This window comes from Puma concolor, chromosome D4 (assembly GCF_028749965.1).
Source record: "Puma concolor isolate L17-30 chromosome D4, mPumCon1.1.hap2, whole genome shotgun sequence".
NCBI classification, from domain to species: domain Eukaryota; kingdom Metazoa; phylum Chordata; class Mammalia; order Carnivora; family Felidae; genus Puma; species Puma concolor.
Window position 1 is genome coordinate 85,044,570 of NC_141679.1, and position 15,672 is coordinate 85,060,241.

The 15,672-nt window shown below is 51.0% G+C and overlaps 1 protein-coding gene across 7 annotated transcripts in view; it reads right to left on the reverse strand.

Moving 5' to 3' along the window:
* Nucleotides 1–2,810: 2,810 nt before the first annotated feature.
* Nucleotides 2,811–15,672, reverse strand: part of MAPKAP1 (MAPK associated protein 1) — a 247,686-nt gene continuing 234,824 nt past the window's right edge. For all 7 annotated transcript variants that reach the window (XM_086684026.1, XM_086684024.1, XM_086684023.1 and 4 more), the window contains 2 exons: nucleotides 9,383–9,480; nucleotides 2,811–4,466 (listed from right to left, as the gene is read on the reverse strand). In XM_086684026.1, the coding sequence (XP_086540152.1) occupies nucleotides 4,341–4,466; nucleotides 9,383–9,480 (224 nt within the window). In that variant the 3' untranslated portion in view covers nucleotides 2,811–4,340. The remainder of the gene's footprint in view (nucleotides 4,467–9,382; nucleotides 9,481–15,672) is intronic.

Below are 15,672 nucleotides of genomic sequence, written 5' to 3' on the forward strand. Positions count from 1 at the left end.
TTGAGAGAGAGAGAAAGAGAGCACTCATGTGTGTGGGTGAGGGGCAGAGAGAGAGAGGGAGAGAATCTCAAGCAGGCTCTGCACTGTCAGCACAGACCCCGACTCGGGCTCGATCTCACGAACCGTGAGGTCACGACCTGAGCCAAAATCCAGAGTCAGACACTTATCTGACCGAGCCACCCAGGCACCCCTGAGAGGAGTTCTACTTTCTCCATTTTACAGATGGGGAAACTGAGGCTCCTCAATCACCTGGCTGGACAAGGGCAGGCCGGGGCTTCCTACCTGGGGCTTTGACTTTAGGCCACGGCTGTGTCCTGGAGGAGGCCCCTGAACCCCTGGGGTTGGTGACAGCGGAAAGGCCCAGCAGACAGCCCTCCCCACCCTGGCTGAGGGCACCTGCAGTCGGCCAGGAACGGGGTGGGGAGAGCGGCTCAGACTGGCAGCCAGCTCTGGTCCCAGGAGGAATCCCGGCCAGGACAGGGGCCGGCACGGGCAGAAATGACCACTCGCTGCCCGGCGGGCGCCTCCCCAGCCGCCGCACCTCCGGGAGGTCACTCATTGGCAGTTAAAAATCTATTGTGACTTGTCAGAAAAATGAATAAATGGGCACATTATTTTTTCATTCCAGACCTCAGCATCTGTTTGTCTAATCAGGAAGGAGAGTGGGGAAGTCGGCAAGGGCTGCCGTGCACGTTTCATGTAAGTTTTCCTCTGTCAGAGGAGTTTAAATGGGTAATGAACAGGCTGTGGTGATTTGAAATATAATCCCATTACGCTGACGAGATTACAGGGCTTCGAGACTTCACAAATCACTCTTAGGGCTTTTATAGCAAACACCACCCTGTTGGGACTTTGCATTTAAGCAGAGGTGTTTGGTGGGAACAGAACATGACAGGCTTAACTCTTTCCCCCTCCTGGGCTGCTCTGTGAACAGCAGGGCCCTCCCGGTGGGGCCTTGGTGGTGCCTGCAGGATGTGGGGCGTTTAGGCCTCATCGGCCATCGGGGGCCAAGACAGAGGCCGGTCGGGAGGCTGGAGGCCACTTCCCAGGGGAGGGACTCTGCTACTCTTCCTGCTACGGCATCTGCAGAAGGAGGATTAGGGGGCCGGGGGCCATCACGCCAGGCCCTTCCCAGCCCGGTTGGTGCGGAACGGTTCCAGCTTCCTGACACACTCCTGCACGCTGTGTAACCTACCCCTCAGGGAGCCCCAGGACACCGTGACACCTGGAGCTGGCCGCTGCACCACATACCTCAGGCCTCCAGGCCCCCGCTGGTCCCCCCCGAGTTTCCATGGCAGCCACTCCGGGGTAGCCTGGGGATCACTTGTCCATCTCCTCGCCTCACCGGACCGTGAGCGCCTTGACCGCTTCGTCAGAACCTCGCTCCCCTCCCCACCGCTGATGTTTGGCAATCTGACCCGGGGAACGGAAGCAGCTGGCGGGTTTTCAGGGGCACAACAGGGGTGGGGGTAAGCTTCTTCACCATGAAGAGAAGACTCAGGGTGGGGGTCAGTGTGGACACCGGTCCTGGGGCCGCGGTAGGGGGTGCTGGGAGGCAGCTGCCGCTCAGGGTGGAAAAGAGGGATCTGAAGTGCAGAGGCTGAGGCGCGCTGGGTGGTTCTGGCAGGCCACTAGAGAAGGTCAGCCTAGGGGGACCAAATGGGCCAACCAGGAAAAGCACTGAGCCGCACGGGGGCGCGTGCTCCACTGGCGGAGGTGTGCAAGCAGGGGCTCAAAGACCGGGAGGGCACACGCACTTGCCGCCCCAAGAGAGGAGGATGGACTAAATGGCCGCGAGTCTTTCTCGGAATTCTTGTTCAGAAGCAGAAAGGCTCCTGCAAGTTTTGGCAAACAGAAGCCGCCGGAAAGAAGGCTGGGCTCACTGGTTCCGAGACATGTAAGACACTCTCTAGAAAGCTCCGCAGAGGTCACCTACTCCAGCATCTCTATTTACGGATGAGGAAACCGAGGCCCCGCGGAGGCAGTGCCCACCTCAAGGCCGCAAAGCCACCAGCTGTGGCTGCGGGTGTCGGTCGTGGTGTGTCCCAATGAGAGGTGAGACCCTTCCACGCCCCAAGTCCTCACCTCTGAAACGGAGGTAATGCCAGGACCTGCCACAAGTCGGCTGTGGGAGTTACAGGGGCCCAGGCATATGGGTCGGGGCCCAGCACACAGCCCGCCTGGTGTGCTGTAGGCCAACAGGCCGGGGTGGGGGGCGGGGGGGTGCGGTGCCCAGCGGCCAGCTGAGGCCAGGGCTCCAGGGAGCGGGGGCTGCCCGCACTGTCATGTGCGGTGGGGGCGGAGCCGCCCCGGAGCCAAGTCAGGGTGCTGCTGGGAGAGCAAGTGGGGCCCGGGGGGACCTTACCTCGGCTCTGCCGAGCTCCTGCTTTGTCAGGTGTATCCCCGAGGAGCTCCTGGTCCTCTCTTAAAATCCAGGTGTGGGGTGTGAGAGAGGGGCCGAGGAAAAACTGAATTTAAACGGTCCTGATATCTGGTCAGCCTGGGTGGTTTTACAGGGCTCCCCCTTCAATTCTTGCGTCAGCTGGACGGATGAGCTTTACGTAAACTGCGCGCGTGCCATACTTCGCGATACGAGAACGGGGTGGGTCTCGTACTGGAGGGAGGTCAAGATCTCGATGTCGCCCCCGAGTGAAGAGGGTCATCCTGTCTTGCTCAGTATGTGAGGAGGCCCGTGGTGCATTTCAGAGACCTTCGGCACATCAGCTGCCGCGAATGCCCCTCCCCAGAGTGGCACGCAAGTCAGGATAATGTGCTCGAGACTTCGAGAATTCAAAGCAATACGCAAAAGATGGTATTTATATGACTTTTATTTTAATATCGTTTTAATATTGAATATGTCACAAGATTTAATGACCAAATTAGTCATTTACATTTTTCAAAGGTATCTAAATATAAAATTGCTAAAAATCCAAATACAGATAGCAAGCTACAAATAATATTTCTTTTGTTTCTGGGGTGGGTAGGAATGGAAGACGTTAGAAAAGGATGCTTCTGTTGGCTGAACAAAGATCAGAATGAAAGAGGAATTCATTAAAATGCCCCCAGTGCAAAGAAACACACTCGACTTCGAGATGCTGTTTTCGTCACATCTCTTCCTGTACAACAATTTAAAAAACTGTTTGAAACGCGGGTCCTCGGTGAAACACCCGGTCCTCGACCCTGGCCGGGGACCGTGCGAAAGGACGTCACCCTGGGAGGGACCCTGGAGTGGCTGGTGAGGACCGCAGAGGCATCTGGTGTGGCCAGAGGTGTGGTGTCAGCGATGCTCGATCCTTGCCCGCCCCCCACCCGCGCAGTCGGACCCGGGGGAGCAGGCGTCCCTCTGCCCTGCCATCTCTGCTCACCGCGCCCTGACAGAGTGAGACAAAGCAGCGTCCCGCCTGCTCAGACAAGGAGGCAGGCACTGTGTGGACAGGAGGAAGGGGAGCAGGGGCCCTTCTGAGTCAGTAGAGCAGAGACTCTCCCAGTTCCAGGAGAAGTCCACATGCAGGTCTAATTGCTAGCTGAAACAGACACTTGCTATTTAAGAAATGGAAAAGCCCGCTTGTGCCAGGAGCTCAGTGTGACCCGAAGACCAGCCGTCACCCCATTCTCCCGGCGCCCCGGGCATAAACTGCACGCAGTCCCGCGTCTCCAAAACCAAGAGGTTCGGGGATGAGCAGACGAGAGGTGACTCCTGAAGGGGCACAGCCTGGGACACACATCGCCGGCTCCCCTTCCTAACTTTAGTAAGATACTATCCTCAAAGCAATGCACTCATTTAAACAAATGGCATAGTTAAAACTATTGACTAAGCCCTAAACATTTCTTCTGAGAAATCGAGCCATAGCTTTTCCAATCTGCTTGTTCAATATGGGAACAGATTTTAAAGAGAATGACATGATCAATCCTCTGCCCCAAAGAATGGCCCGTCATACCAACCGTGGTAAAGAGTACACCTGTTTATTAAAAGGAAAAAAAAAAAAAAAGAAACGTACATTTTTGTTCTTCGTTTGTTTTAAGAAATTTGATCAAGTTGCAAGGAAATGTCTGGGCATGGCTATGTACATCCTCAGCAGGGCCGTCGGGCAGTGAAGACGGCTGGGCGGGGTGCCTGTGTTCTGGCCCCTGGCACTGCTCATCAAAGCCACTGCCACTCAGGCTTCGGTCCCGTGGAGATGTCCCCGGCTCCGTTCCCCAAGAGCCCCCCAGCCTCGTGGCCGTGAGCCAGGGGCTGGCCTGCCCCTGAGGACTGCGGGACACGGGGTGGGCTCTAGGGCCACCTGGCCCCGGCAGGCAGGCTCTGAGCTACGGCGACAGATTGGGGTTGGAGGCCGGTGTCATTGCTGCCCTGATTTCTTCTCCTTCTGGAAGCTGAAGCTTGTACGTCTGTTCAGTTTTCTTTGTTTTTGAGCAAAATAGTCAGCCCGGGCAGTGCTTGCTCGTGATTCCAGGATGTAGTTCACCTAGAAAGCAAGAGGACATAGTCCAGTCACTCGGCAGCCTCCCCGTTCGCCCAGGGCGAAGAAGGGAAGGGCCCTGACCCAGGCTGGGAGCCCAGGTGCTCTCTTGTGCCCGGAGCCGAGTCACCACAGCAACCTGGCAGGCTGGGACGGAGCCCGCTTTAAGCCGGAAGATGGAGGCCTGGAGGGGACAAGTGGCTGCTGCGGCGGGCCTTTCAGCCACCAGTGGTGGACCTTTTCTGATTGCAGAGCCTGTGCTCCCTCCTCAGCACATGCTGCCTTCCGGAAGGCTGTGCGCCAGGCTTCCTGGTTCTGTTCGCCTGCTGTGCAGTCCTGGGCCTGCACAGGACTTCCTTGAGCCCTGCTTTCCTCGTCTGGAAGACGAGAACATTGCAGGGATGAGAAACCAACTGAACCGAGGCTCTGAACACAGCCTCCCCCTCCCCGCCCCCAAAGGTACAGAGCTTCTACTTACGGGATTTCCTCTACTGCCCACGAGCACCCTGCCCACCTGGACTCATCTGATAAAAAGGAATGAGCCTCAGGGAAGGGCACCTCGCTGACCAGGATCACCCAGAGGCAAGGGTCAGAGCTGGGAGGGTCCTCTGTGGGGAGCACACAGCTGGGACGCACCCAGGTGGCAGCTGCACACGGTCAATGTCTGCAGCACCTCCGGCACCCAAGCACCTCCGTGTCTGAGCCTGGCCCCATGCTTGGTTCAAGAGACTGGGGAAAAGTAAGACATGGTCCCTGCTCTGAGGCACTCACAGCCTGGTGAGTACCCAAGAGCATGACAAGTGTGACACCCGAGACAGAAGGAGCACGAAAGAATGGGGTAATGATCAGGGAGACGTGGGGCAGGGACGTCTTGCAGAGGGAATGAGCCAGTTGGGTTCTGAGAGAGAAATAGGGGTCTGCGGTGTACAAGGGGCAGGGGAGAACCAGCACGTGTCCCAGCGCAGCAGCGAAAGACAGCGAGGGATCTGTGGAACCGAACAGCTTAGCGGCCGGTCCAGGTGGGCCGGGAGGAGCCAGGGAGGGCAGTAGTGCCGGGATCAGGCCTGTGCCACAGTGTGGACCGTGAACTCCAGGCTGGGCAGCGTGGTGGTGGCGCTGCTGGGGTGCTCTGCAAGGACCAACTCATGGAACCTTCACAAAAGCCCACGACATCGATGCCGTCATCATCCCCTTGTGCAGATGAGAAAATCAAGGGCACAGAATGGCGGTGCGTTTACTCAAGGCCACGAAGCCAACAAGTGTCTGCGCCGGGATTGCCCTTGATTAACATGCTTCTAGTCTCCCAGGCCCCTGGCCTCCAGAGAGGCGTGCCCCCCCCCCCCCCCCGCCCAGATACCATTCCTCCCACTGCCCCTGCCGCCCTCTGGCTGGGACTTTTTTTGAACAAACACCTTTCTCTTCACTCTCAAGTATCTAAAAGTTATGCTAGGAAACCCAAGTATTTTGACTCCATCGACCAGCCACCACTTCCGTTGATTCCCCTCTGAGGGCCCCACGTCCCACACCCTAAGCGGGCGAGGGCCGCGCTGACTGTGAGAAAGGAGTCGGGGGTGTCGTGGGGAAGCGGTGCGGGATGGATGCCTCACAGACACGGTGTCCCCCTCCAAACTTCCTGCTCTGACAGTCGCCAGCAGCAGCAGGCGTTAAGGACTGGTGTGTGAGTACAGAAGGCCTGACATGCTTGGCCCACTGCCTCGCTGAGCTACCAGCTGAGAGCAATAAATCATGAGGACCGCGGGGCCGGGCTGACGATGTGGGACACTACAATGCATGGAAATAAGAGGTTTTATCATTCTTAATAAGAGCAATCTTTGGATTATACTGTTTGCACACTCAGCCAACCTAGTGTTTTCAGGGTATTTTTGGCACACATAACTTGACAAAAGCATTTAAAAATGATCCTTAACTAGCCAACTATCTCCTAAATTTATTATCTTCAGTGCTTTGTGATAATCACATAGATAATTTTAATGGAAGATTAATGTAATAATCAAAAGATAAAAACGCCCTTTGGTCTGCCATTAGTTGGTTAATATGCTGTGGCTTAAAACTGGCACAATTTTATGCACTATAGAGTGTTTCACTTTCAATGCATTTTACAGCTTACGGCATAAAAATATAGGGAGTTTTCATGGTCAATAAAGCCACAGCCTCCATCACTCGATCACGAGAAGAACCCAATTTGAAGAGACCAATGATTCCTCTGAGGTTCATCTCGAAGCCTGCAGAATTAGGGACCACACATGGCTTAGCTCAGTTACAGCTCGGGGTTGAAGGGACAGGCCCGGGACTCCTTCGGGCTGGGGTTCAAGCAGAGGCTCCAACCTTAGCACATTCTCTGGCTTTGGGCCTCTATTTCCTCATCTACAAAATGGGGATGATAATGTCTACACTCTGCAGGGCAGTCGTGAAGATTAAATAATTACATACAATGTCTTGTATGCCGTTGGTGTTCAAGAAATGAGAGACATTAATGTTTCCACACAAGAGAAGAACATGACGGGATAAAATCACTGGACGGAGACTGCCTGTTCGTAACATCTTCTTTCACATTGGCCTCTGGCCCGTATCTCCTCCCTTCAGTTTCCATCAAAAGCTCTCATTTTATGCAAAACTTCTGAATTCTAGAACCACCACATGCAGTACTTGAGTCTAGGCCTGACACCTGGAAGAGCCTCCGATGGGAACATTTCTGGCAAATTCTGGGATGCGGGGCCGGGGCCTCAGTCACTCGGTGCCGGTGCAAAGCCCACAGTCACTGTGGGGATGGCAGAGAAGGCTAAGTATTTAAATTGCTATAAAAATCAGAGACAGAAAACATGAAATTTAATCTTCCATCAGGATCATGACCATTAGCTCTCTAAGTAAATCAGGTCTGGGCTCGCTGTGACTCTCCTGGAGTCTCGGGCGTGATGCAATATTTCTGCAAACATTTTCATATGAAAACAGACATTTCAGGAGAGGCGACAGGCCTCAGGGATTTTGCAGAAAAGCATCTGCTTCGAGGGAGCATTTGGTCCTGGAAAATGATTTCTCTGCACTTGCTCTCGCAGAGCCTCGGACTGAAGTCATAAACCCGTGTTTCTGTCATCAATCTGCTGTTGTGAAAATTATTTTGATGTCAAACACAGGATTATAATTTTACTAGAATCCTTCTCAAGTCTTGAATATTTTAATGCTGGCTATAAAAAAAGGCCAGCCCCTGATGGGGTAATGGAATATTTCTTTACCTGGTCCCCGAATACTGCACAAGTTCCCTGTGCTGTCTGGTGACAATCTGGCAAGTTAACTATTAGCTTGCTGGTTTCAGGCACCGCAGCACGCCCCGTGTCCCCACCACCTGGTCCGAGGGGGGCCCTGGTCCCGACTGTCCCCCCCACCAGCTTTATCCTTCCATGTCCATCTACTACTTTTGGAAATCTTTGGCAGCCATGAGGACGTGGCCTCGAAATGTCTCTGCAAAACAATGCCATTTCATGGAAACCTCTCTTTCAACTCCTCAAGGGTGCACACATCCGGGGGGTCAGGAGCCCAAGTTCTGGAAGCTGCCAAACCTGCGGTCAGGTCCAGTTCTGCCATTCATTGTCCTGGCTAAGATCTGTTTCTGAGTCTCAGTTTTCATCTAGGAAATGGGATGAAGTGGGAAAGATTTTTACAGTATCGTCTTGCAGAACCATGGAGATTCTGCGAAAGAAGATAGATAGTGCTGAGCTCAGGTCCTGTATTCTGCAAGCCCTCAAGTACAGCTTAGCTACTTTTATTATTATTACTCGACGGCTTTCACTCTCAAGAGGAGAATGAACACTAACTTAGGTAGGTTTACACGACCTCATTTGACACCTGTTCCAGGAGCCCTTTGCTGCGGTGGGGCAGGGTACCTACCATTATCTCCATTTTACAGGCAGAGAAACTGAGGCCCTGAGAGGTGATGTGACCAGCCAGAGTCACACAGAGTTACCAGAGTCACCCTCTGGCTGTAAGCCCTGCTCCACCCGAACTAAGCAGCTCTGTTGTTGCTATCTGTTCCGTCTGTGGAAGATTCGGCTTGAAGAAAGCACTTTTGGTTTCGAGAAGTCTGAAAACCACTAGTCCAGGGCGACTCAGAGTGTGGTGCACAGACCGACAGCCTGGGCAGGACCTGGGAACCTCTTAGAGATGCACTGTCTCGGGCCCTACCCCAGCCCTCCCAAGACCCCAGGAGAGCTCTTCTCAGCCCGTCTCCATTTTGCAAGGTTCTGCGTGACCTGACCTTTCTGCCCCGCTCTGCTCCAGCCATATGGGCCTGGGTGCCACCCCCCAGCCTCACACGCTTGCCCTGCTTCTCCGCCCTCCACAGGCTGCTCCCGGAGATGCGTTTTCTCTCTCCCCACCTGGTAAAATCTGTGCCTTTCATCTAGCCGTCAGGGTTCAGCTCTCCACCCGTCCCCTCTACCCCTGTCAGTTTACCTTTTCCACATCCACGTGGTACCTTTGTGACTGTTTAACAATCTGTGTAATGTAATGTTTAACGTGTGTCTGCTCTGACAGAGGAAGAGCTTTCTGGGGGCAGGGCGGGGTCCGTCACCGCAGCATCCTGAGTGCTAGCCTGGCACACAGAAAGTGCTCAGTGGGCCCGGCTGAGGTCCAGTAACATAGGATTGTACCGTCAACTTGAACATGTTTATGACAGGTTGCTAAAATTACCTTGAATACATTAAGTGTCTCCACACAAGAACAACAATCTCCTTGGAGCCCGTTCCTGGAGCCTCAAGGAGCTCCTGACAATGGATAGGAGGAGAAAAATGGTGCATAAAAAGGATAAATACACGAAGAAGCAGGATTACTGGAGGAGGAAGCCCCAGGGGCTCCGCTTTGGCTGACGTGGGTGTGGAGCCCTGTCCAGTGCGGGGAGGGACACTCACCTTGAGTACGATTTCGTTGACGGTAGCAGCGTCAGACTCAAAGTAGAGGTGTTTATAGTCATGATTGCTTAGATACGTGAGTTTAAATATTGCATGACCTGGAGAGAGAGAGAGAAAAGGCAATGAGGGGGTTCTGGCGACTTCCCTTTGGGGAGGCCCTCACATATTCTCCCCCTTGTCATTCCAGTTCAAGCAAGAGCAAGTGAAGGCGGTGAGGCCGAATGCTCCCAGGAGCAGTTCATTTTTCTCATCACAGGCCAGGGAGAAAATGGACAGTTAAAAAAAAAAGAAATCAAATGGCTAGTTAGGTCTCCTTCCACTCTGGAGCGTGTTCAGGGCATGCCACATTAGGAAGGCTGTGCAGAACTACGTCTATACGGTGAGTACGTGGAACAGGTGGCAGTTCTAAGGTAGACGACCAGTTAACCCCAAACGATTACCGTGAAAATAAAACTGTGCTTAAAGCCAAACGAGCAACAGGAAGGGCAGAGGCTGCCGGCAATGCCATCGCAAGGCTTTTCTGTGGCTCCGGCTACAGCAGGGAAGGGCAGTCCTGGTCTTGCGACCCTGAGTGGAAGCTGCTCCTGGACCTCTGGTCACTTCTATCCTAGAAGGACGGCACTTCACCCAGCTGTCCGACCTTGGGGGGCCAGACCCTCTGAACACACAACTCTTTCCCAAAATCAAGTTCCTGCACGCTCCTTTCCTACCACCTTCAGGATAACCTTGTCATTTCTGGGACTGCTTCCTGTCCAGCCTCCCCTCATGCTGCCCTCCTGTGCACAGGCCAGCCCCCGTGGCACTGCACACGCCCACCAGCCGAGGCCTGGGGCATCGTCTCTCACTGACCAGTCCGGAAAAGACCTGCTGACCCTGGGTCACACGGCTCACCTGCTCCCTCCTGGGGCGAGTCTTCTTAGCTCTACTCCTAGATACCCTTCTCAGGCAGGCCTCCTAGAATACATGCGGCCTATATTGTCCATGACACCTGCAGACAGGGGTCATGTGCCTGTCCTTCGGGCCAGATGTGCCACATTCCCTCCTCTAAACAGAGATGCCGGCCTGTTTCAGTCCCAAGTGAAGCCCTCCCTGGCCCATCAGCACGTGCTGTCCTTGAGTTGTGGGAGACCCTGTGGCACTCTAAGAAAGTCCTCTTGCTCCTTAAGCTATTTTGAAGTCGGTTTCCATTACTGGCAACCCAATGAGCATTGCTTCCGAGAGACATGCAGTCAGTGCTCAGCAAAGTTCCCAGACTCAGGAGCGGCCGGTGACCTCCTCCTGCAGACAGCCTCAGAAACAACCTTCCCTGGTCTGCTCCGTAGACCTCAGTGCTGGTGAGATTAAGCATATCCTTTCTAATAGGCCTTCTCATCCGTTTTGCTTTTAATTGAAACAGCCCTGGTCATAGTTATTAATTAATAATATATCACCCACATTACTGTAAGTTCACTTCTTTCCCGGAGAAATCTTCTTGGGGACTTTATTTACAGTAGCTAATTCTTCAGATCTCCAAAAATAAACTGATATATGTTGTACATTTGTGGCCAGGGAAGTTGAGCTGCTGGTATTTTATCCTGGAAACATCATTATGATATACTAATTGTGACTATAAATTCTATATTGAAAAAATTAGCTAATAATTTCTGAAAAACCTCACTTTCAGTCACTTGACAAATTTAGCCTGATTCTAAATCATGGTACTAAAATGTTAGAATTCCTAGCCAGAAGCTAATCATTCCGTTAATATGTAAATGACTTGTTTCTGATAAGAAAGTGAATCTCGCATAAAAAGATGTATCTGTATGTGTGGTGTGTGTTCCTTTGTCTTCACAGGACCCGCTTTGGAAGAGTAGTCTTGATGGTGATATCACTGTGTGGAAGAACAATGCAGTTAACCGTTGGCCATGCTGTGATCAAGTAGGGACATCCATGAAGGTCACAGGGCTGTGAAGGACAAACAGAGACACGCCCTCCAGGAGGCCTTACCGCTGACACCTGGCCATGACAGACAGAGACACCAGGGCCTGGGGCTAAAAAGGACCAGAAGGTCTTGGGGAGGCCTGTAGACCCGAAGCTTCAGGGTTCACTGACCACTTTGATAAGGGATCTCATGGACGGTCTACACCACCTGCTCCCACTCATCACTGGCAAAACAAAACCAAACCTCAAGATGCCAGACCATGTTTTGCCCCAAAACTGAAACGCTATAAAAACCTTTTCTGCACTACATGGCAATATGTGATATGCAGTCTGCACCGGCCTGCGGGAGCCTCTAGAAACCCGGACACTGTCCTCTTGGGATCACGCTGCCTGTGGAGCGTATCGACTGCAGGCTGATAGAGGGGAGGTCTGCAGCTCATCTGTACAACGGTCACATGAAAAACAAAAAGAAAACATCCCAAGTCTCCTGAAAGGCTGCGTATTTGGGCCAGGTGAACACAAGCACACTAACACCTGTATTTTGCTGTACTGGGGGGCTGCGTGTGTTCCCTGCTTGTTCCCGGGGCTCATTCCAGAGCTCCAAGGAAAAGTGAAGCCGACAGGAATGATGAAGAGTCCGCCACTCACCGCCTCTCTGAAGCCTCTGATTTATTTGTCCTTTCCAGGGAAAGCATTCACATCAGAGAGAAGAGAACACTGAGAATGTTATCTAGAGTACTTGTATTTGAATTTCAACGAATCAGCCCTTTTATGATTATTACAGAGCCACAGATGTTAATAACTGGGATGAGGTGTGGGGAGACGGTGACAGCACAGCCCCTTCTTACTCTGTGGGAGAAATCCTGAGGGACAGCTCTAGTGTATAAGCTCAGGTTAAAATCAGCAGCCATGGTTTCACTTATACCGGAGCCATGGGCTACGGGGTCAGCTCAATCCAAGTGAGAGTTTTTGCTGTGAGGACTGTTTTGTTTGGTGGCCAGTTTTACTCAGTTCAGGACCTGCCAGCAGCACAGACTTGTCCAAGAGCCAGAGGAATGAACAGAGAGCCGAGAATAATGAGCGCCAAGAGGGTGCTGAGTGCAGGTTGCTGCTGTGGAGACCCCAGATGGAGGTGGGTGGCCCAGGCAGGGAAGGGTCATCAGAGTTTCTTGGAGGAGCTGATACTGGAGCAGTCTTAAAGGAAGATGGGGAGTCAGCTGGGTAAAGGCAGGGGTGGAGAAAGAAGCACCAGGGTCAGGACAGAGATACGGGGGCCAGAGGCAGTACGCCTCCGGGAGACCCGAGCAAGCTCACAAGCAGCGGGGCAGGCAAGAGATGACACACGGCAGACACAAAGTGCTGGAAATGCTGGATTGGCCAGCTCAGGGAGCCCCTAGTGGGTTGCAAAGCTGGGCAGTGAAGTAAATGGTCAAACTGTGCTTTTGGGTGTTCACCCTGGCTCCCAGGGCCAGGAGGCAGGGAGACCAGCAGCCAGTCACCCAGGTAGGAGTGTATGCGGTTTTGAGCTGCACAGGGGGCAAAAAGGATGCCGAGAAAGGGACTCACTTGAGAACTGTAGAGAAGATAACACTGGCAGGATTTGGGGATCGTTTTATGACAGAGTAACAGTTAATAAGCAGGATTCACACTTGTGTAATTTCATGGAGTCCAAAACCTACATATTAAGGTATAACAAGTTCGTTGACCTCTTGCTGGAAACAAATCCATCAATAGACATGAGTTATACATACTACATGGTAAATTTCCACCAGAGGCAGAAGGGAAGAAGGAATCACTGGCATTTCAATACCAATTGAACAGGTGTTCAATTAAAAACAGAATAAGAAAAGTCTGTTATCAAATCTTTATCAGCCTCAGGCACCTACAGGCTCACCTTAGGTAAGGGAGGAAGGGGGCGGATGACCTCCTGAGCTGCAGCCTACCGGGGCATCTGTCCTGGGATGTTGGTGGGAATCTGAGCTGGGTAGGTCATCCACATCCTTGAAAACTCAAAGAGCATCCGCTTTCACTGGGGGGGGTGGGGGGGGGTGGGGGGGGTGGGTGGTAAGCCAGAGGGGCAAACAGTCTTTGTAAAAATGTCAGCTGAGAAAAAATTATCTATCAGCATGATTGAAAAGAAAATGCAAAATCTAATACTTCAATCAGTCTGAATTATTTTGCTTGGATTGCTAAATTGTGTTTGGAAGCTAAGGCATGACAAAAAGCCTGGGACACAGAGGGGAAAGTGTGAGCTCTGGATTCAGACGGACGAGGGAGTTCCAGTGGCAGGACCGGGGCAAGGCACCATCCCTCCAGGTGCCCAGGTCTGCCCCGAGGCATCTCACGTGGCGCCCGGATACAGTGGGGCTCCGTGGGCGGTGGCGACTGTTCTTACAAATGTGATGGAACCGATATCTGAAGAGAAAATCCTCATTATTTTGAAGACTGTGTTTTTAATTGGGTCGCCTCTGAGATTTGCTTTTAGTGTTGTAGAAAGAAAATGAAATATAATGGGGCATAAAATGGGCACCTAAGCTATGGTCACATGCTCAGGGCAGACACTGAAACTATACATATGCTTCTGAACACTGAAAGGGAAATCCGGATATGTAAAAATGTATTTACATTATACATTTTTTCCCAAGTAAAACAGAGAAGATGGAATGGAACGCCAAACAGAAACTAATTAGCAGCACAAATGTCAGAAGTGGAAACGCTGGAGATTTCGTGCTCTAATTTCCCTTCTGTGTTATGAATTTTAACTTAAACAAGAGGCGGTGCCAGAAAAACAGGTTCCTCTGGTCGTTCAGAGGGTAATGACCAGAAATCACTCCCAAAAAGCTGATGTCACACGAAGGTCAGGTCGGTGTAAGGGCAGAGGGACAGGAGCTTCTATAGTCTGCCAGAAGCGCTCCCAGATCTCCTCTGCAAATGGGATGGAGATTACTGTTTGAAAGGAGCCCCCTTCTAACATAACCTGCTGGCAGGGACTGTGGTTGGCAATAACTGGGCAGAGCTGCCTTTTCAATCCGAGCCTGCAGTCCACCTTTGTGTAAAACACCCCAGGTGTCACCAATGGTCAGGAAAGCCAAAAACAAACATTCCTTCTTCTCCTTTTCAATTAAAAACGTATAAAGTGTATTTTAAAACTATTAAAAATTTAGGGTGATTGGCATTGAGGGCACCTGTTGGGATGAGCACTGGGTGCTCTATGGAAACCAATTTGACAATAAATTACATATAAAAAAACTACTAAAAATTTAGGAGAGAGGAAAAACCTCCACAATCTGCCCCCCATTAATACCAATACCCAGCGTGATGTCTATGGTCTTTTTTTTTTTTAATCATTCCCACATGTCTGTTTTCATATAGCTGTAATCTGACAGGATCCCACAATTTGGGACCTTTTTAAAATTTTTTTAAAATTTTTTAGTTAACATTTTACCATAGCCCTTTCCCTGCTGCTACATAGTCTCTACAACTATGTTTCTCAATAGCTGCATTTTATTGCCACAGGTAGATGTGTATCAGGGTTCATGCTCTCTCTCATGGGCATTTAAGATACTTATAAAATTGCCAGTATTATAAACAACACTTTGAGGATTTGGATTCTTTCTCCATTCCTTTCCATCAGGCATGGAATTTTTTTTTTTTTTAAGAGGATAGATAATTCTAATTTTACTCAGAAGAAAACAGTTTTTTTTTTTTAAATTGTGGTAAAATTTACCATTCAACCACTTTTAAGTGTAAAATTAAATTGTATTAAGTACATTTACAATGTTCTGCAACCACCACTATCCATTTCCAGAAATTTTTCATCATCCCCAATAGACACACTGTACTTACTAAATAGTAACATCCTTTCTCCCTTCTCACCATCTCCTGGTAACCTCTATTCTCTATTCTACTTTCCGCATCTTAAGAGATTGCTTATCCTAGGTGACACAGAGCGGGGGAATCATACAGTATTTGTCCTTTTGGTTTGGCTTATTTAGCAGTTTTCAAGGTTCATCCATGTTGTGTACCATGTATCAGTTTCATTCTTTTCAAGGCTGAGTAATATTCCAGTTTATGTACACACCACATTTTTCTCCATTTACCTGGAGATGGGACATTCGCATTGTTTCTACCCTTCAGCTACTGTGAATAATAGCTGAAGCTGCGATGAACACTGATGTGTACCTATTTGAGCCTCTGCTTTCAATTCTTCTGGGTCTATACATAGAAGTGGGACTGGTGCATCATATGGTAACTCTGTGTTCAACTTTCTGAGCCAAACCGTTTTGTGCTGCACCATTTTACATTCACCCCAGGATTGCACAAAGGTTCTAATTTCTCCACATCCTCACATTTGTTCTTTTTTTCTTTAA